This window comes from Aythya ferina, assembly GCF_964211825.1.
Source record: "Aythya ferina genome assembly, chromosome: 5".
NCBI classification, from domain to species: Eukaryota; Metazoa; Chordata; class Aves; order Anseriformes; family Anatidae; genus Aythya; species Aythya ferina.
This window is the reverse complement of record NC_140301.1, coordinates 61,671,446-61,692,135: the sequence shown is the minus strand read 5'-3', so window position 1 is coordinate 61,692,135 and position 20,690 is coordinate 61,671,446. Positions and strand designations below refer to the sequence as shown.

Genomic DNA, 20,690 nt, shown 5'->3' with positions numbered 1-20,690 from the left:
CTGTTTAGATCATTCTTTGGAAACTTCACATTCATCAAAACCACAAATGCAGAAAAAAAAGGATAAAAATTCAAATCATTGTACTTACAAACTGAGTCTCCACCCTCCAAAGGTTTTACAGTAATTGTTGTTAGATAAGAAAGGATTAGATTTGAACGGTAATAAAAAACAAGTAGGCCCCATCTTGAAAAGAACAAAATCTACATGGCCACATATAACTTGGAACAAAAAAATACTCCCATGTCAAACCAACGATAGATGCTCAGCAGGCAACACTGTATTTGTTGCAAATTTGACTTTATCCCTTGTAAAACCAGTAACTGCACATGCAAGCGTGCTGCACCACACAGCGTGGTATAGGGACCCACGAGTGACTTGCCTCGGAGCAGTAAGATAAAATCATTGCAGCCTCCTCTGCTGTATTGTTGCCCATAAATGCTGTTATTACTCAGCTTCTGGTAGGGCTCATATATTCAAACACTAATCAAACCACACTGTTATAATCTCAATTAAAATTATTTTTAGGTTTTGTGCAATTGAACAGGCGATTTCAATGTGAAACACAAAGTGAATCATCCAGTGGGGAAGATCTTGCTTTTAAATAATCACTTCTCTTACAATAAATTCTTCAGGGTTGTAAACAGACACTGCAGGAAGAAGTGACAGAAACTGAAATTCTTTTTTCCTTTTTTTTTTTTTTTTAATTATGGAAGCTTTCTTTACCACAGTTGGTACAATTTTTATGTATTTAACACAAACTGTAAAAAAAAAAAAAATAAAAATAAAAAAAAAGGAGAGAACTGCAGTAAAAGAAGGGCAGAACCAAAATACACACCACTTCGCGTCACCTGCACAGGATAGACAATCCTCTACTCCAAACAACACTAGACCTTTTCTGGATCTCTAAAAGACTTCACATTTCATTCCAGAATAAACAGGGATCTGCCACAAAGACTGCAAGTAAAAATATCCTGATCCCCAGTGACACTTATGTCATTAGTCTCAACAAAAGCAAGGGCTGCAGCCTGCCTAGAAAAGCAGAAGATAGCTCCACTCGCAGTGTGCAGTAACTGTTCTCCACAGCTTTCTGATGGTATTTTATTTACCTGTGCCCTCAGCAGTTACCCTACGACACTGTTCTTTATCACCAGCTTCAGAGCCAAGTCTCAGCTCTGGTTTTAATTCAATAGGCAAGCAGGATTTATAGGGCTAGACAGAGCTTAACCCCCTCTGTCTTTCCTTCAGCTCCTAGCTCCATGGTACTACCCTGGCAAAATACCCTATAAATCCAGTTCTATGGCCACGGCAGCACACCACACCATACTCACAAGAGAGGCACTTCCCAAGCCAACAACTGCTCTCGGTCAGCAGGGCATCTTTGCTCAGAGCTCCAGGAGCAATCAGGGGGCTGCAGCCTCACCGACAGATGAGGGCCAGTCCAGGAGCCCCGTGTTCCCTGCCAGCTGGCTGCCACAGAGCTATCCGGGTTGTGATGGAAAGCAGCGCAAAACCACATGCACATGCAGAAAAAAAAAAAGTTCCCTCAAAAAATTGGGAGTAGGAGGGTAGTTGCTCAATATTTTTAAATAACATATCTTGCAGAGAATCTGCCTTCAGCAAACACATTGGCTTGGAGCCAGTCACCACCGGACAATCATCATTCAGATGTATTTCTATCGGGAAGTGTTTCGTTGGCACAGTTTTAGAATAAAATCTGAACAAAACATAGTCAAGCATAGCTAGAGAACTAAGTAATGATGTGGAAAACATACAGAATCTCCCAAAATTGTGCTCACAATTCTAAATTTTCTCGTGTCTTAAGTTAGGACTGTTTCTCCAAACATTGCACAATTTTATCTCGTGTTATAAGAATTTTCCTTTTATTTCCTCATTGTGAGGTGCAATGCAAAGCTTGCAACGTAGCGATGCTCAGCTTTCAGCAAACGTAACATGTAAAATCAAGGAAAAAAAAAAGATGCTTCAAAATGCTGAAATTGTTCCACCTATTTTTTTTTAAAACCTCTAAAACCAATACAAAAAATTGAAATGATGCCCCACGGGATCTTCTGGTGATATCACCAGTGGAATGCTCCCAAAGACATGACAGTGCATCTCTTGGAACACTGCCTGTATTAATTACTTCTGCTAAAACACAACTTCCAGAAACACACATGAAACGAGAGGTGACTAACAAGTCTTTGGCACTGCATGGGGTTGCTTGGAATAATCAGTTTGCAAAGGCCTTACCGATGAAAATTATTTTGATGTTTTGGCCATTCCAGGCCTCATTTCAGCTCTTTGCAGAGAAAGAACACAACTTGTTTGTTAAAGGTTTGTCTTTGAATGTGATACGTGCTAAGACTGTATACACCAAGTTCCCTCACTCCTTTTTTTCCTGACTGGCCCCACAGTTCATACTAGCTCACTCCCAGGCTTTTACCTGCAGCACATCAATCATTTATTTTGTCTGGGAAACTTAAGTGCAGAAGAGCAGACAAGAGATAGTGCATTTATGAACCCTTCCAGTGTCCCCGGGGATACATGCTCATCCCCTGACCCAAGGACAACACGGCCAGGTCAGGTTTAACCATGTTTCTCTGCCATTCTGAATGTTCACACTTCACCCACACGACAGGCTATAAATTCAGGGCACTGTCACTTTGTCTTTGCTTTGCTGCACAGACTTGAAAGCCAGGTGTCTATTTAAACCAGAGTAATTTCTGAAAGCCAGCTGGCCCTCAGGAGCCTGTTTGCTGAGAAATGAGACATAAAAACGACCTGAAACCCAAACAGACCTGTAGAGAATTGCTTTCACAGCAGTTGTGATGGGGTCCATGAGAAAACTCCCAGCTAACCCACCACACCTGCCTGGATTTTCATCCACCATTTTCTTACATTACAAATTTTGTATACACGTTTTGCTGCCAGACCACAACCCCATCCTACGTCCATGTATTTACAGCCTAGGACGTAGGGCTGCTTGGAAAAAATTCACTGACCGATCTACCCCACTGCACATCATTTTTAGTATCTCTGGGAAGGTACTTATTGCTGCATCAAAGGCACAAGTGTTGTGCCATGTAAAGTAAGCATTATTCTCACAATAATCAAGCAAGCAAACCCCTGAGCAGCCACAAACTTACCGGTCAGATTCTTATCGGTTCTTGTCAAGGTTTTTTCTTCTCAAAATTTAAAGAACATCAGGAACATATAATGCAATAATAATGAGACCCTGGGATAATGCAACTCATGTAGACTACAAAAAAAGTTGATTTTTTTTTCAGAAACCATTGGTATGACTCTTACCTATAGAGACAACACATAGATACTGCAACACCTTACAGAAAAGACTAATAAATGAATGAGGGCAAACAGAACCACAAAAATATCAGCCTTTACCAACAACTGCCTTACCTTGGTATTTTCCATGCTTGCAAAGAAAAAATGAGTACTGTTACATGCCCATTGTACAACACAGGGAAGATAAAATCCCTACTTGAAAGTGAGCAAAGACTAAATCCTCCAAGCGCTGTATTTCAGCTTATGCCCATGACTATTTTTCTTCACTTTGCACAGACCTCCAGTCCTAGAAACTAGCAGAAATGTCCAGAAGGTAAAGCCTTGATGCTGATGAGTTCCTTTTCACATGCCAAAGGACACATTTTTTGCAGACCAACAGCTGTTAGTCATTCCTATAAAATAGTATCACAAAAGAAAATGATGATTTAGATGTTTTAGCACACTACAACTTGATGTTCTGGGAACAGTTTAATATAAAAACACACAAACAAATAGCCTTAGCAAGTAGTCGGCTAATAAACATAACAGTTATCATTTACTGCTGCAAAATGCCCAGGGTATTAAGGAATCTCAGGGGATCTCCTCAGGATTTGGTTATAATTTTTCCATCCCACATTTGCCCCAGGTTTCACACTTGCATACTGTACCTGTTCAGTTCTGCCACAACAGACCCAAGCTCTGTCCCCACATCCTGCAGACTCATTGCCATTCCACCTGTTATTGCCATTTCAGGTTTCATGCAATGCTATGCTGATTTCTACCACGTAGAGGTACCCAAACCCCAAAGAATTCCTCTGATCTCCTCAAAGAACAACCAGGAGCATTAGCACTGTTGCAATTTTTTTGCATTTATCAGTCTCATGTTACTGCTTTCATATAATCCTCAGAGTTAAAATCTACAATACTTTTCGTAGGAATAGGCAAAAGCAATGGAAAACACGTGGAGAATTTCACACACACCAAAACAGTACGAGTGCTACAAACGGTCTCTAAGGGGAACAAAGATAAAAATATAGTGAATAGAAGCAAACAACATACCCATTCCCTCGCACAGTCGCCGAGAAGTTAGAACGATGTTTGCAGCTACAGTGGCTGGCTCTTCTCGTGCTGCCTCACTTCTTAGGCTGTATTTCTTCTCATTTATCATCTTAGTCAGCAACCTCCACAGCTGCATTGTTTTATTTCTCCATTACAGGCACTAATGCAATTTTTGTACATGTGCTATCAAATTCTCTGTTTCAATGAATGGGTCCTTTACTTGATCCTCTCATCATCCTTTCCTTCATTCCCTAAACCTCCCCCAAATCCTGCCATACCAAGCGAGTTGTTTCTGCCATCCCTCTCTGACAGATTTCATTAACATCCCCAGGCTGTGGAACTAATGTTGCTAATGCAGGACTAAAATTTAACAACTCCACAGCTGGAGGGCTTGCTCTGGCCCTGTTGGGAATCTCACCAAACACAAACCACTCGAGGAGCCTGGACACAGCCTTTCTTTTGGCTATAAATATCATCTTTGAAAAATTTCAAGACCAAAGAATCACTATTCACATCCAGCCCCTTCACAACACAACTCTGCACATATCCAAGCATAGACTGTAAATGGTTTCAACCCCATTGTCTAAAACAAAATTATTCAATACCAATTTATGCATTTACCTGCTAATGAACAGGCCTACATTCCTGACTCATTTTCTGAAACGCTGCAAAACCAGGACTGCCAAAACGCCTTAAGCGTGGGCAACAGCGAGCTCTTAAAATTATCATTTACACGTTAGAAAAGTGAAATGTGGCAAGGGCAGGATGTGGACATCGCAGCTGCTCCAAATCCGCATTTTTTAGCAGCAGATCTCACAGGAGCACTGCAGTTTTCTTTCTTAACAACACACCAGTGAGGTCTGGCCATCCCAAGGCCCTACAGGTCAAACTGGCACGAGGATATCTGATATTGGATCCTTAGTTTAAACGGGCAAACACTGCTTCCTTCTAGAAAGCTCTAGAAACCTCCAAGTGGGGATGGACAGAAGGGCCAAGACCCCTTTTCCCCCCTAAACGGCTTCCCGGGTGGCCAGGGCAGCAGCCACATGGAAGCAGAGCCCGTCCCAGCCCATTTTCCTGTCAGAAAACCGACGCCGGACACGGCCACAGGGACGAAGACATGGCCCTCACCTCACCCTTCGCGCCCAAGGCTCCCTCTGCCTCACACCACGTCAGCCTCGAGCCCCCTCTTCCCGCCTCTCAGCCCCTAGCCAATCAGCTCAGCCCTCCAGCGCCGCCCGCCAATCAGCGCGCTGCTCCTGGCGAGAGAGGCGGAGCCCCACTGGAAGAAGCGCGGGAAGAGAGAGCCAATGAGGTGCTCGGCGGGTGGGCGGGAAGAGCTCCACGAGGGCGCCGCCATTTTGTGGGCGGGCAGCGCCGCCATTTTGTGGGCGGTGAGGCAGGGGCGGGACGGAGGGGCCGTGCTGGGGGCGGGGAGCGGGACCGCTGCTGAGGGGCCGGATCTCGGTTGAGCTCCTCATTTATCCCCTACCGCAGACAGCCCAGCGCGATGTAGGCTGGGTTTTGGGACTCGTCGGATGATGAGGCTGCTGAAGTGATCAGCAGCGGCCCCGGGACAGGGCTGGCGGGGGCGTGAGGGGTCTGGTCAGCGCCAGGCGGCCCCTGAGGGGTCTGTTAGGGCAGAAGGGGCCGGGTTCCCTCGCCTGATGTTGTACAAAGTTCCCTTTGAAAACTGTCCGTGAGGACTTGTAACTACCGTTTCACGCTGTTTCGTTCTTATAGCGCTATCGAGCGTAACTTCTCGTGGTCCCACAGAAAACGAGTGTCTGGTGGTGAGTTACTTCCCTTCAAGTTACCAAAATGTTCTCTTCTGATTGCTTGTTTTGTTTCCTGACAGGTTGTCTTTGTCTCACATCTACTCTTCTAAGCTCCTGGGAGTGTGTTCGCTTCCAGGTAAGGAGCATTTGCTGGATTTGCAGGTGTGTTTGAAGCTGAAGAGGTGTAATACTCTGTACCCCTAAATTCTGCTTTCAGTTTATTTGGCAGAGTGACTTATTTTATAATCGATGACTGGAATAAATGTTTTAAAATACTGAGGCCAATTTAGAGGATATCTTAATGCAGTATTCCCTAGCAGAGTGATAAGATGTCTATCTTCCACTATCAGTAAGGTTAAAAAGCCAGATATTTTTACTGGTTATAATGAGCAACAACCGAAGTGAAACAAGACCACTCTAACATATAATTCCTTTATATCTGCCTTAAATTACAATTACTTGCTGCACTGACACTTCTGTACCACCTCCCTGAGTATCTGGGTTGCACTGTTGTTTGCTATGGCCACAATATAAAAATAAACCTATAAGCTTTCACTGTATTTTTGACTACCCAAACTGTTCCATAGTGAATCTGCTGTGCTCACAAAAGAGATGAGGACAGCTGCTGGTGACAGCGTGAGGTTTCCCCGCTTCGTTTAAAGCAATTACCTAATGATCAAGAACCAAGCCCAAGAAATGCAAGCCTAGCACTGATCCCACACTAAAGATCTAGAAAAGAAATGCTGAATAATGTTGGGATGAATTAGGTGATGTCCATTGCTGATGAGAATCCCTCTAACACTTGAGCACTGAGCAAACTTTTATGCTGAAAGCAGCTGCATTGCCATGTTCAGCCACCTGAGCAGCCTCCAGTCATGGCCTTGCCCATAGAGCTCTTCTGCAGGACTCTGCTCTCCTGTTCTCAGAAGATGTTTCAAGAAATAAAATAATCTTTTGAGGAAAGGAGATGGACGAAGGACACAGTGCAGATACTTTGAGCAATTACCTCTCACTAACTAAATAGCTGTGAGTTTCATAGGGTAGAGTTCTGCAGGGGTTGCAAAAAAGCCTTAGTATCATGACTTGAGTTTAAAAAATTGAGGTTGTCATCTGTTGATTATTAAACTAGAAGGATTTTCAGTGTGATTCCTGATGTTACAGAATGGTTCAGAATTTATTTTCCTACTAGACAACATAGAACTCTGCAGTGATCCCTATCCAGTCCTTTTTTTCATTGGTTTGGAAAGTGGGTGGGGGTGGAGGAGTGTTTTTCCGCATTTTTGCCATGTGTGCCTTGATTTTAATATCCCAAGCTTTTCATTTGGAGGATGCATAACAGTTTAAAACCTTGGGCAGATTTTAAAATCCGATTATAATGCAGTGTTAAGCAGATGAAGGTGTTTAAAGTGTCTTCTGCACTAGTGATCCACTTGCAAAACCAAGGACTGTCGTTGGCGGTGTGGCTTTGGTGTTTTCTTTGGTGTCTGTTTTCTGTTCTTCAGTTGTAGCAGCCATTTCGTAAATGTCACTTACCTGGGGCCATAATCATCACTCATAATGTCTTTTAGGTTGCAAGTTTAAGGATGTTAGAAGGAATCTTCAACAAGATATCAGTGAGTCTTCTGACCAGTGCAGAAGTGCCTCTCGTTTCCATGGAAGGGGTAAGAACAACCTGCAGGTAAACTGAAAGCACGAGTTCCTCCTTACAGGCCAGAGGCTTGACTTACCCTGGAGGCTGCTGGCGTTGCTGTTTATTTAACTTGGGCACAAGGATCCAGGCGCTGTGTGTTTGAAACACAGCTTGACTGAGAAGTTGTGGTGCTTTATTTGTCCTCTTACAGTGGATGTTATAATGTCCCTGTACGTGTCCATGATGTTATCTCATCTTCCCAGAGAAAAGTGAGATCGTGTAAAAATTTGTGTTAATATTCAGCTGTAAAGGCCAGTGGAGACCAACAGCAAGAAAATCCTGTTGGGACAATTGTAGCTGGAGATGGGACAGAATCGTGTTTAAGCTAGCAGTAGCTAACAGGGCTGTTCAGAGTGGTGATCTCCAGTGAGGCTTGTCTCAGGGCTGCCTCTGAGCTGTAGAAATTCCTCTCGTGGATGGGGTACCTGAAGGCAGACATAGGCAAGACTTGATGGAAGTAAACGCTGCTTAAAGCAGAAGTGGTAACTTCTGTTGTCTGGACTTTGAAGATTAAACAACGGGATCAGTACCAAGAAGCTTATCTATTCATCCCTAAGCTTGATAGGCTTTTGTTTGCAGGTGTCTGGATCTGTTGGCAGATGAACTAAACAACTATGGGACACGGGATAGATTTGTGCTTTGTACCAGAGGAGAACTCCTAAAATACCGAGTACCAAACCTTATAGACGCCTACCAGCAGCATGGGATCTGCGTGCATGGGGACACTGCTGACACTGCTGAGTGCTGCAGAATCCTGGAGGAGCTCAGGAGCTGGGTATCAGCTGTACGGTGAGAGCTGAGAACTGAAGCAGATGGCAGAGGATAATGTAGCCCCGGGCTGTTTACCAGAGGCTGGGTGGGTTCTAACAGTGCAAAATTCTCCTCTAAATTGCACAAAACTGGTTTAAAGCTGTATCCTTCAGCATTTGTAGCTGAGCTTGGGATAGAGCTTTCCTGGATCCACGTTTCTTGAAAGATCCTGCTGCCAGCTCCCCAGGCAGACATCCACTGAGTAGGGTCCTGGGCTTCCTGCTGGTGCGTAAGCCTGCTGCTATCATTAGCTCATGATGGTTTTTGAAGCCTTAATCTGGAGGAGGATTTAAAGCAAACTGAGATTTGTTCCTCTTGATGCCTTTTTCTGCTTTCCTGTGCCCTTGGGACTATTACTAAGAACAAAGGGGAACTTTTAAAATTGCATATTATCTTAAGGAAAAAAGACAGTAATAAAGGAAGGTCTGAGGAATAGATGGGAGTTAGCCTTGTAAATAGTAGCAATTCTGTCTTCCTTGTACCACTGATCCTCTTGATTATATTAAGGCAAGACCTGTACCTCACACAGCATGCTGAGGGGGCTCTGGGTGTCGCAGTGTACCACAGCCTAAATCCTCTTCTCTTCCAGCTGTTACAGTGGCCTTGGACACTTGTGTCTCCATAAGTAGCTGCCTTCCCCTCTTAATTCCTAATTAACAAACCCACTTTGCACCCCCGTTCCCACAAGGCAGCCCTGTCTGGAGGAGCAGTGGCAGCAGACGTGACCAGTGCCTTCAAACAGGATTTGGTGAAGGGTCTGCTACGTAGATCTGTGAACCCTGGCGTTATGGGGAGTTTTCCTAGAGGGGTGAATGAATTCAGCAGCTGTCTGCTCTTCACCATCACTAATAACTTGGTGATTTCTCGTCCTTAGCCCTGCTTACAGCTTGCTGAGCCATTGCTCCTCTTTCTGGTGTCCCCATTCTCCTCACAGGTTGGACATCTGCTTGATCTTTCTGCCTCAGTTCTCTTACATCTTTCTAACCAGCAGATGTTTGTTTTCTACAAAATGCACGGAGGTGTTTTTTTTTTGTTGTTGTTGGTGTTGTGCTGGGGGCTGGAGCGCCCAACAAGCTTCTTGTCACTGCATAAATGGCTCACACTTGGACTGGGTTGCACTGGGCAACAGCCACTGCCACCCAGCGGGCACGCGGGCTGTTGTGACATCCCAGGGCTGCTCCGGTGTGGTTACCAAGTGGAAGGGAGGCAAAACAGCAGTAACACAACTCTTTAAACAAAAAAAAAAAGTCAAAAAGTAAATATATAATCCTCTTTAGGCTAGAGCAAGGCTTCTAGAAACATGCCTGCAGCAGGGTACCTCAGTCATCTGTAATTAGATCCACTCCAAGACCAGAGAAGTTGAGTAGAGAGGAGAACATTTAACCGTGTCCTGTTGTGAGGGAGCGCTGATCATCTGCTGCAGTGCTCAGGTGCCCTCTGGCACTCTGTGAGGGAAGTGGCGGCTCTGGGAAGAAAACCTGCAGCACCCCCGCTGGGCCTTCTCTCTGAGAAGCAGCCTCCTGACCCTTCTGCACCCACCTCCTGTTTCCTTGTCAGGATTTCTGTGAGCCCTGCCAGGCCCCGCTTCCTTCCTTGTGACCCAGCGTTAGCCCACCCCGTGGTGCTGCTGTCCCGCTCTGAGGGTCTCCTGTAGCCCCCAGCTGCAGCCCCCGGGGACACTGATGCTTGTGGTGCATTTTGACAAAGTTTCAGGAATTCTTAAAGTTACAAGTTATGTAATGTGCATTGTTCTTTCCCTCATACTGCCCCCCAATGATCAAACAAATCAGAAAAACAAATTATTTTTTAAGGTGACTCATCAGAAAAGTTGCTGATGGGGAGAGAGATGTTACTTATTTTCTCCCTAATCTTTTGCCTTGTGGAACTCGAAAAAACAAATACCAGATCCACATTTTGATGGTGAAATACCGAGTACTTTGGGTAGTATGTGCTTTTCTGCATGCAGCAGTTCCTTTCACAAGAACCACTTGGGTAAAATCCAGATCTGTGGCTTGCATCCCTGGGTACAGAGAACTTTCACACAGACCAGAAGCCGGATTTCTGCCAGCACGCAGGGATCTTTTAAAAAATAAAAGTGCTAAAAACACTTTCTAAACAGCCTCCTCTGAAGGATGCTTTATTTGGCAGGGATCACAGCTCAGCTCTCTGTGCCATATTCTCATAACACTTTTGATTTCCAAACTTTAAAAGGCCTTTTAGTGAGATTATTGAAATTCTCCAGTTCTCACGTACTTACGCACAGCACCCAGACAAAGTAAGCCTTTTGCTCCCGGAGTTAGCTGTAAATTCAGGTTGTCCAGTGGATCTGCACTAGCAAGTTAACTCCTGTTTTCATATTTGGATTCTTATGTTCAGGATTATACTTACACATCTACTTCAAGAGTGTCTAAAGCCTTATGTTTTGTTTTTACTGGAGAAATTTTCTGTGAAAATCATTTTCTATGCAGCTGGCTGCACTGGGTCGTACTCTGGGACTCAGCCCCAGGACAGTGCAAGTGTTTGCAGACATTTTGTTTAACATCTATAAAGCTGTTCCATGGCTAGCTGTTTCTCAAGCTACCAGTTTGAACTCAGTAGATTCTGTGTTGTTTATTCCAGCTGAACTCACCCAAGTACCAAGGGAGTTATGGTCCTTTTTAGAAGGCCACAGGGAGCTGGGGGCTATGAGGCAGCCACTAACTCAGTTCAATAACAAATAAACATACACAAGGAAGGGTTATTTAGCTTCGCTTATGCAGGCTTGAGTCATCTTTACAGCAGTTTCTGAAGGAGCGAAGCAGCAGGAAACAAAGATGATCCAACAGGAACAATATCAATGAATTTCCAAAAAGTCATTCAAAAGCTTCTTAGCTAACTGTTCAAAATTAGTGTTACATAAGGAAGACGATGGGGAAAACACAGGAATGAGATAAAACCTGCAACTGTTGCAAAAGTTCAGGGATGATAAAAAGAAAACCTTGCAGTGCTAAAGCATGGGAAATGAAGTTTCAATATAGGCAAAGAAGAAACATAAGCAAAATGATCTATACACAGTAACAAGCTGTCAGGTATCTATTATCACGGGACAGAGACTTGGAAGGTCTCACAGCTGAGATCTAATCCCCCAGCAGTCCGTTACAAAAAGGAAACCAGAAGCAGAGAGCAGGAAACTGCTCCTCGAAATCCCCACGATACCCAAAGCTTGTGTGACGCCAACAGTTCTGGTCTCCTCCAGTTTGGAAATGAAAAAGGAAAAAAAGGACAGCCACAAAGCTGCAGAAGGCCCTCCAGCCAAGAGGTGAAGTTAAGGCTTCCCTGCTCTGAAAGGTGACACAACAAATGTCTATTTGATCACACCCAGCATAAGATACAAAAGGCAAAATTTTCATTATGTCTTAAAAACAAGAACTTGCAGGCATCAAATGAAATTAATATGACGTTTTTAGTAAGTTTTTTTTTTGTTCGTTTTTTAATTTGTTTGTCTGGTGGTTTGGTTTCATTTTTTAAACTTAAAGCCATTCCATTACAGAACTCTCCGCCTTTTGGGGCATCTTCATCCTGGGCTATAAAATTGCCCCTAAAGCAACTAAATTAACAGAAAATAATTCAAGGGCTGTTTGAGATGCCAAACCTCCAGCTCAGGACATCTGTAACATGCAGGTTTCTGAGCACATTCTCCCACTATCCAGCACGTCAGTATTAGACTATACAGATTTCTGCTCTAAGCCATTCTTACAATTTTCTATTACATCTAACACCTGAGAGACAAAGGGAACAAGTAAACCATTTATACAAAAATGTTTTTTACTACAACTGGGAAACTATTTCATTTTTCTCCCGAACAAATAAATGGAAAAGATTCCTAATTATAACTCCTAAATTAGTTCTTCACAATGACAATTTACAATGCGGTACTACCAGTTTACCTGAAACATCTTCCCCACTGTTTATCTGCAGACCCACAAAAAAAAAAAAAAAAAAAAAGAAAACAGGAAATCAGAGCTTCCTTTTTCCAGACATAACTCGATTCTGTGTTCTATTTCTGAAAGGTAATGCAATTATTCATCATAAAACAGATGAATCTGTTCAATTTAAAAACGAAACAAGGCACCAGAACAAGTAAAAATAAGTATTTCTGAATTTGAGACTTTTTTTTTATTTATTGCACTAAGGAACAGCAGGGCAGTTTCACAATCTCACTTTCTCCTTTGAAAAGAACTGTAGTATCTCTTAAACCCAAGTGTATTTTCACCACTGAACATAATAAATGTAGGTTTGTCCATTTGTTAATAAATTTGTTCTTAGTGTCTGTGCACAGACTTTGAGAAAAAAAAATCTAAATTCATTCCTTTGTGGACAATTCAACATTTCCTATCACAACGACAAACGCCTGTGATTAGAGCAAGGCTAGTGTTCGGTGAAAATACAGAAGTCTCTGAACCATGCATATACAGGGAAAGATTAACCAGATAGGGGAAAAAAAAGAGAAAAGAAAGAAAAACAGAACTACCGTTTCTGCAATTGTGCCCAGGAATTCACCTCCTGAGACCGCCATCCCCTACAGGTAACATCGCGAGTCCACGAAGCCCAGCCCAAAGAACCCCGCGCACTACGGCTGCTCAGTGACAAACGCCCGCTCGAAGGCTGTTCCTTATGGAGTGCAAAGTCAGAACTTTTCAAAACCCAGTAATCTTTATACTAATGTACATGTAATTCTTTAATTTCAGTGTCCCAGTAAAATATAAGAAAACAGTCTTTCCACAAGTATAAAATGTGGAAATAGTTTAAAAATAGGGGAGCCATTGTTTTCTAATGCAAATGCAATCATCGGATTCCGTATTTAATCTTGGTGAGACGGCCTCATTGTAAATAATCCATGTTTCATGGCTTTTGCATGCACTTAAATGGAACAAAGCTTGCTGAATGTCTTCTTAAGAGCTCACCAGAACATAAATCATGCTGGAAAGACAATAAGATAAAAACATTCAGATGCATGATTTTGAAAAAACATTTAATTACACAGTCTTAAGTATTCTCCCGAGGAACAAATCTGCGTGAGCTATGTGGGTTGTGACCGAACATTTTAATTACACACAAAGTCACAACCACGTGAGGGGCATTGGAAAGGGAGACACAAACAGGGAACAGCCAGATGTGCCCGGACCAAGGGACGCTGTAACGGGGACTCCTGTAAAAACTCCGTTACTACAGGCTGTGCTAGAAGCTGGTTCTGGCTTTTGGTTTGAAAGAAGTGGGAGAAAGTACAAGGAGGTGGCACTACCTTTTGTGGCTCCCACCCGTTTTTACTCTTGAAATGATTCTTCTACCTTTAACTTTGACAAATATCACAGTATTCTTCTATTTTTTTTTTCAGGGAAGTTGTTATTAGATATATTCCCATGTACAAAATGTCTCTTGTGCACTCAGCCCAACCAAAAAACTACAGACTAACAATGAGATGGAGGATAGCGGAAAAAAACTTACCCATATAAGTAGTAAAAAAAAGATAGAAGGTAGAATGCTAATTTGCACCATCCCTCTTTCTGGCAATAGGCTAAGATGTCTGCATTCATGATGGTCGTAGGGTCGTACAGACCGGGGCCGCTCATCACGGGCCTGCTCATGTACCTGGAAGCGACACACAATCAGTTTGCTAATTAGTTTGCTCCCGGTGATGGGAAACACGGGCTCCTTCCCCCCACTCACTGCCTGACCGCAGAACTGGAGCAAGAATCCCCCCCTCGCAGCCCAGCCAGGTCCTTCAGCTCCACGCAGGAGGCTGCCAGCAGCAAGAGCAGCTTTGGGAGCCCCAAAACAAGCAGGGCCCTCAGAGAGCTTTTACAGATGGCGCTGCGAGAGCTCACCTCGGCCACAAACCCAGCTGAAGTCTGGTACACCGCAAGGAAATGGCACCGCTTCACAAATCTGGGATGGGATTCCTTCGCAAAGGGTTTAGAGGTGGAGAAGAGACTGCGGTGTAACCCTGTGCAGCCCACAGCCTCTACTCGTTATAAAAGGCATGCTGGGGCCACGCTGAGGGACTACTCGCACAGGTCAGTGTAAAATGACCCTACAGATGTCACGAAAAGCAGGCTCCCTGCACAGCCAGCGCTCCGACCACTCCAGCTCCTGGTGCCAGGACCAGCACAGGGAAGCCAGGCAGGGAAAACTCTTCCACTGGGCTGTGTTTCGAGCGGATCCGCTCCCTCCGGCAGCTCCCTGCGCAGCTGCACAGCAGAGGGAAAGGCGGTGCTCGCGTCTCACTGGTAGGAAGAAGGCAGGGTTGCCACTCCTACTGCTCGTCCACACCCCGACGTGTCGGCCACCATTAATGTGCACAGCACGGCTCTTGCACAGCACAGGAGACTAATGATAATTAAAAAAACAAGTGATAAAGCAAAGCGATGGTTCTTATGTTATAGCCACGACGTAAACTTTCTCGCTAGCGTATCAAAAAGCATCTTCATTTGGCAAAGACACAGAACACTCAACAGGAAGCACTGCGACAGGAGAATGAGGTACAACTGCCATGAGGACAGATACCAGACTCATCAATATTACCTCCAAATATGATAAGCCAACAAAGGCATATTGAGACCCAGTGTGAGCCACTCTGCTGCACAGAGAAACATAACACAGAAGAATGCATGGATGAGGTACTCTGGAAGTACAAGCTGGAAAAGAAAAAGATGAGTTAGACATTTCGATTACTCAAAGCAAAACGTGTGCTGTTTAATCTATTTTGGAGGTAAGCTATTGCTTAAAAATTATAACTTAAAACAAACGCTAACAAGCTCAAGACTGCAGACGGTGAAAAGAGCAACTAGCAGCATTGCCTTGCTGTTTTCACCTGGTAATCATAAACCGAGAAGGAAATTTTACAGAATGAAATGCTCAGATAAAGAAATCTTTATTGCTTCTGTTCACTTAAGGGCACTGTTCACAGATTCCTCGCTTTATAAGTGACCTTCATAACACGAGAGATCGTTGAGATATTTCTTCTCATGCAACAGAGAAATATCACCAGGAAACATGCTCCACACAACGGTCGATTGGCAAAAAGATCTTTTGGGCTTTCCTACTTGGCAGTTTTGATTTGATACTTGCACATAGGTGACTGTGCGGATCGGAACTACTGCCAAGACGTGGTGCCCTGGGCAGGGCCGCACCGCACCGGGCCGGCAGCACGGCTGCTGAGCACATCGGTGGGCACGGGCACTGCGCTGCCTGCAGCACGGGAGGAACAGCCCCAGCTAAAGGGCGCAGGAGCCAGCTTCGCTCTCCTCCACACGGACCTACTGTGCATGCTTGGTAGCATCATGCTGTCCAGCAGAAGGCCGCAGCGCTGGTTATCGATTCCTGGCAGGTCAGAGAAAGCATGAAATGCCGGCTGGGATCAGTGTTATTAACAGGGCTCGCATGGAGAGAGCCGTAGATTAAATGCATGCAGAGAGCCAGCAAAACTTCGCACCCACGACAAGACTGAAACTTTCTAAAACAAGTCACCCCAAAGTGGTGTCATTTACTCTTTCGTTACACGATTCCGAAGGAAGCAGATGAAGCTTTTGACTTCTCACCCCGGGATCGCTACACCATCTCCTCGTGCAGAACTGCATTTCTACCTCAGAGCTTTAAACTCTGGGTAGTACGACTACTCCGTAGGGTGGCTGCATCATTGTATCCGTGTTTTGCATTTTTTTCATTCTCTCTAGCCAGACACTTCTTTTAAAGCCCCAAAATAGATTCCTAGAAACCTAAAACCCACCCCCAAACAGACATTCTCACCACCCACTCTGCTACTACATTCTGCTTCTGGAAGCAAGAAGTATCAAAGCAAACTTGCATCAACATCAACACAAATAAGCTGTCATAAAGGAACGGTTTCAGGTAAATATTTTGTCCAAATCCTTCTTGGTATACTTACCATTCACAACCTGGCAATTTTTTATAGCAGAATAAGAGCTCTACCCAAAACAACGCATTTGGCAGCCTGCTGGGACAGATTTACCAGGTCTCACACCTGCAGTTTGTTTCACTACACATCTCAAAACATCTTTGTCTTTATCTTGTTTGTTGTAGCCGACTCCCACAGCAGAATTCCTGTCTTGCAAGCCTACCACATTTCAGCCTCCCTGCCTGTCCTAAAGGAACGCTGACTGAATTGGACTGAATTGGTGATTTTTATCACCAGGTGAGGGAGGAGGGCTGAGAAGAGCCACTACTGTAGCAGGAGCAGGGAAGAGACAACATCGACAGCACGCTAAGCAGCTGCTATTTCGGGCTAATCTTTCTCTGAGGTACCAATTCCTACCGGGATTTTTGATTCTTTTCCCAGAAAAGCACCTCGGTGTGTTCATCCAGCGACCCTTTACCAGGTGCCTGCAGGAGCCTGGATCTTAGCTCCACTTCCAGCAGCTGACCTACTGCCGGGGGAGCAGCCAGCACCCATTTATCCCTGGCTTTCAGCTCACCCAGCTGTCGTATCAATGAACTCCGCATGCAGGTGGGTTAGCAGAAGGTTAATTTTTGCTGTAAGCATGCGCGTTAGAGTACTCGGAAGTCTGTGACAAGATCATGATGCATAAATGCCATGAGGATTTGCCTTCCCCCACGCCGTAGCAGAAATGACCGTAGAACAGACCAAGCAAGGGAAACTGTTAGATGCTCAGCTCGGCGGGCATCGGCCCTCTCTGCGATGCCATCGGCTGCCCATCGCCTCCTCACCCACTCTCGCTGTAGATTTGTGCCTAACAACCCCCCCAGGCTACTTTAAAGTCATTTTCCATTTGCATGATTTCCTTCACTCTCCAAAGCACGAGGAGGAAGTCCAGGCCATGCTGCCCGGGCACACTGCTTCAGTCTGGGCATGCCAAGCTAAAACCAAAATCAGGAGAAATGGGCAAAAAAAATAATCTGTGTTATCAAACTGTGTGCTCTTTAACAAGCTCCCCTTTTATTATCAGCCTGGTACAGATGCAAGCAAATAGTTTGCCTCGGATGCTTTTCACAAACTGAGGAGCGTCAGAGTTGCATCCAAGAGAGGACACCGAGACATCCCTGAGGCTGCAACATGAAACAAAGACGTGAAGGCAAGGCCTGGCACCTTGTGCCGGCCGAAATCCTCGAGCAAGAGCAGAATTTATCCAGCCGGTTATTTTTAACTGGCTTTCTGTCTTCCCAGGCTTTAATAACTGGTGCTGGGGAAGCGCCCTTTGTCTCTGTCCGAAGCTGACCCGCAGGATGCGCGTACCGGGCATGTAACAGTTTTCCCCGCAAGCCAAATCGTTTTCGCACAAGGTATGGAGGGGAATTCATGGAGCTGCTGGAACCCGGCGGGCAAGTCAGAAGCGGATGTGCAGGCACGCCAAACCAGACGCCTGAGGGGTATCGACAACCACCCTAACAACATGGAAGCGGCCCCAAAAAACATCAACCCGAGCAGCGGTACACACCTTTAACGCAATTTTGACTCTTTTAATCTTTTTGACCTTTTCAACTGTCTTTTGTGCCGAAAAGGGTGGAAAGCAGATTGAAAGAGCGTTAGTAGGAGGGCGGGGGAGGGGAAAAAAACCACCAGCAGGCAGAAAACTCGGTACGAGCCGAGGGGGCCGCGCGATCCCCGCGCTACTTACGGGGTTGAGCGTGTTGCACTGGTCGATGGGGTTCTTGTAGTCCGTCTTCAGCTCGTCAAACGCGATGATCTGCAGGGAGAGAAGGGGACACGGCGGTCAGCAGGGGGCCCGCGGGGCCGGCGGGGCAGGGGGCCGGGTGCCGGGTGCCGGGCCGCACTCACGTGCCAGATGGCGAAGAAGATGAGGGCGGCGGTGAGCAGCAGCGCCAGCATGTAGCAGAACGCCGCGAACGTGAAGGCCATGGCGGGGCCGGGACGGGCCGCGCCGCGCCGCGACGCCACAGGGGCCGGGCGCCAGCGCTCGCCGCCGGGAGACGGCCCGCGGAGCCAGCAGCGACCCCTGCTGGGGGCCGCCGGCAGCGCCCAGGGGCGGGAGGGGACGGGAGGGGAGGGAGGGGAGGGAGGGGAGGGGGCGGGAGCTGGGGGTGGCGCCTCCCGGCCGCTCCGCACCCCCCGCGGGACGCCCGCGGCACGGGCGGGGCTGGGGCTGCTCGGGTCCGGTCCTGTCCCCTGCCTTTCTCCCTCTTTTTCTTCTTCTTTTTCTTTTTCTTTTCTTTCTTCTTATCTTCTTTCCTTTTTCGTTTTTTCTTTCTTTTATTTATTTCTTACTTTTCTATTTTCTTTCTTTTTTTTATTTTCTGCTTCTTTTTTTCTTTTTTCTTCTTTTTATTTTTTACTTTTATTTTTTTTTCATTTTCTTTTCCTTTTTTTTTCTTCTTCTCTTTTTTCTTCTATTTTCTTTTCTTCTCTTTTATTTTCTTTCCTTTTCTTTTTTCTCTTCTTTCCTCTTCTATTTTTTTTCTTCTCCTTTCTTTTATTTTTTATTTTCATTTTTTCTTTTTCATTTTTTCTTTTTTTACTTTTCTGTTTTTCTTATTTTCTTCTTTTCCTTCTTTTTATTTTCCTTTCTTTTTTCTTCTTTTTATCTATTATTTATTTTTTTCCTTTCCTTTTTTCCTTTATTTACCTTTCCTTTGCTTTTCATTTTCTGTTTTCTTTCTTTTTTTATTTTTTTCTTTTCTATTTTCTTTCTTTTTTGTTTTTATTTTCTTCTTTCTTTTCCTTCTTTTATTTTCTTTCTTTTTTCATTTATTTATTATTTATTATTTTATTGTATTTATTTATTTTATTGTATTTATTTATTATTCATTTATTATTCATTTATTTATTATTTATATTTTATTCTTTTTCCTTTCCGATATCTACACCAAAACCAAAGAACAAGGCGACAGCAGTAACATCCAGTTTGAAAATGGAATTTGGCCCAAAGGTCGAGGCAAAGAGCCCTTCCTTTTCAGGTGGAAAGGGATGGGGCAGCACCAGGGGCCAACTGACGCGGTGCCATCCCCACATCCCCAGTGGGACCCGGCAAGCAGAGGTACGGCTGCAGACAAGGGGGATGCCAGGCTTAGGATGAAATGCTTGGGAACAGGCTCCAGTCATGCCCAGGAAAGGAGGAACACCAGCTCTTGCTATCCAATCAATGCATTCTGAAAGGAAACAGCAAGAAGCCAAGAAAACAAATAGTTTAAGGAGAAGCTCAACTAATTCTCTTCCACAGCTTCACATAAAAGTCCTTCCAGTTTTGAGCAGGAATACCTTGCAATAAAGCAAACCTGCAACCATTGCTTCCAGACACATTGTGCAAATAACGAATCCCATAAAATTAGCAGCAGCCAAATGGCAAATAATATTTCCTGGTGACATTTGCCAAAAAGCTTTACACACCATTAACTGCGTCTCACAACGAGCCATCAGCAGGAGCTTCGTTTCCTCCAGCGCAGTAAGAGGGGACCCCGCAGCACTGGCGCTGCCCTCAGGTCAGCTGCTGCAGACGTGAGGCTGATCCCCACAAAGCCTCATCCTCGAGCCATTCCCACGCAGGGAGTAGTGCCGTTAGGACCCACAAAACTTTGATGTAACCCCCAGAAAACAGTTTTAAAAGTGAACCGCAGCAGATGCACAGGAAGGGGGAAGAGCTGGGAGCACAGGGCGCCCCGCAGCCCTCAAGCTGCCCGGTGACCACAGAAATCCATCCGTTTACTTGAAAAGGTGCCTGGAGATCGTGGCCTTCACTGGTTCCTGTTTCAGGTGCCTGGAGCCCCATGGCTAGGCCAGGTCCTGCAGAATCAGAGATGTTTTGGCACCAGGTCTCCTCATACAGCCCATGAGGGAGATGTGGCTCACCACGAGTCCCGCTAGAAGCCAGCAGGCTCACCCATCACACAGGGCACACAACTAAGCAGAGGAACCCCCGTAGGATGCTGCCAAGCTGCTGTGTGTCAGGGAGCACCCAGGACCACCACCAGCGAGCTGCCAGCAGCCTCGGGCTGTTTGAACAGAGCTGCAGCAGAGAGGTTTCCTTCACGGCACTCCAGACACAGCAGATGCTCACGATTTGGGATATACGATCCAGGGTAGCTGAAGCACAAGGGCAGCAGAG

General features: G+C 45.2%; 2 protein-coding genes and 2 long non-coding RNA genes across 4 annotated transcripts; 2 read left to right on the top strand and 2 right to left on the bottom strand.

Annotated features, from left to right (window-relative positions):
• Positions 1–3,445: 3,445 nt before the first annotated feature.
• Positions 3,446–5,484, bottom strand: LOC311437213. The gene is made up of 3 exons (XR_014693368.1): positions 4,339–5,484; positions 3,674–3,692; positions 3,446–3,627 (listed from the first exon to the last, which is right to left on the bottom strand). It is a non-coding gene; the product is annotated as an uncharacterized lncRNA (long non-coding RNA).
• A 331-nt stretch (positions 5,485–5,815) lies between these two features.
• Positions 5,816–13,220, top strand: CDKN3 (cyclin dependent kinase inhibitor 3). The gene is made up of 6 exons (XM_084520187.1): positions 5,816–6,037; positions 6,197–6,252; positions 7,685–7,777; positions 8,406–8,595; positions 9,206–9,237; positions 9,551–13,220. Exons 1-6 carry the CDS (start codon positions 6,006–6,008, stop codon positions 9,565–9,567), a joined length of 420 nt encoding a protein of 139 aa, XP_084376313.1. The 5' UTR covers positions 5,816–6,005; the 3' UTR covers positions 9,568–13,220.
• On the bottom strand, positions 12,743–18,584 carry CNIH1 (cornichon family member 1). Its single transcript, XM_084520186.1, has 5 exons — positions 18,410–18,584; positions 18,249–18,317; positions 15,178–15,290; positions 14,101–14,244; positions 12,743–13,575 (listed from the first exon to the last, which is right to left on the bottom strand). The coding sequence occupies exons 1-5, from the start codon at positions 18,488–18,490 to the stop codon at positions 13,548–13,550; spliced, it is 435 nt and encodes a 144-aa protein (XP_084376312.1). The 5' UTR covers positions 18,491–18,584; the 3' UTR covers positions 12,743–13,547.
• On the top strand, positions 15,297–19,881 carry LOC311437210. The gene is made up of 2 exons (XR_014693359.1): positions 15,297–18,060; positions 19,467–19,881. It is a non-coding gene; the product is annotated as an uncharacterized lncRNA (long non-coding RNA).
• Positions 19,882–20,690: the final 809 nt, after the last annotated feature.

Bases quoted from the DNA above. Each gene is read 5' to 3' on its own strand.
- CNIH1 (XM_084520186.1), bottom strand. From the start codon at position 18,490: ATGGCCTTCACGTTCGCGGCGTTCTGCTACATGCTGGCGCTGCTGCTC. The intron at 14,245-15,177 runs GTAATATTGATG...TGTCGCTTCCAG, and splicing joins TTGGCTTATCATATTTGGAG to GTACATGAGCAGGCCCGTGA. The intron at 13,576-14,100 runs GTAAGTTTTTTT...TTGTCTTTCCAG, and splicing joins TTTTTTTACTACTTATATGG to CATGATTTATGTTCTGGTGA.
- CDKN3 (XM_084520187.1), top strand. From the start codon at position 6,006: ATGTTGTACAAAGTTCCCTTTGAAAACTGTCC. The intron at 6,253-7,684 runs GTAAGGAGCATT...AATGTCTTTTAG, and splicing joins GGGAGTGTGTTCGCTTCCAG to GTTGCAAGTTTAAGGATGTT. The intron at 8,596-9,205 runs GTGAGAGCTGAG...CTTCTCTTCCAG, and splicing joins AGCTGGGTATCAGCTGTACG to CTGTTACAGTGGCCTTGGAC.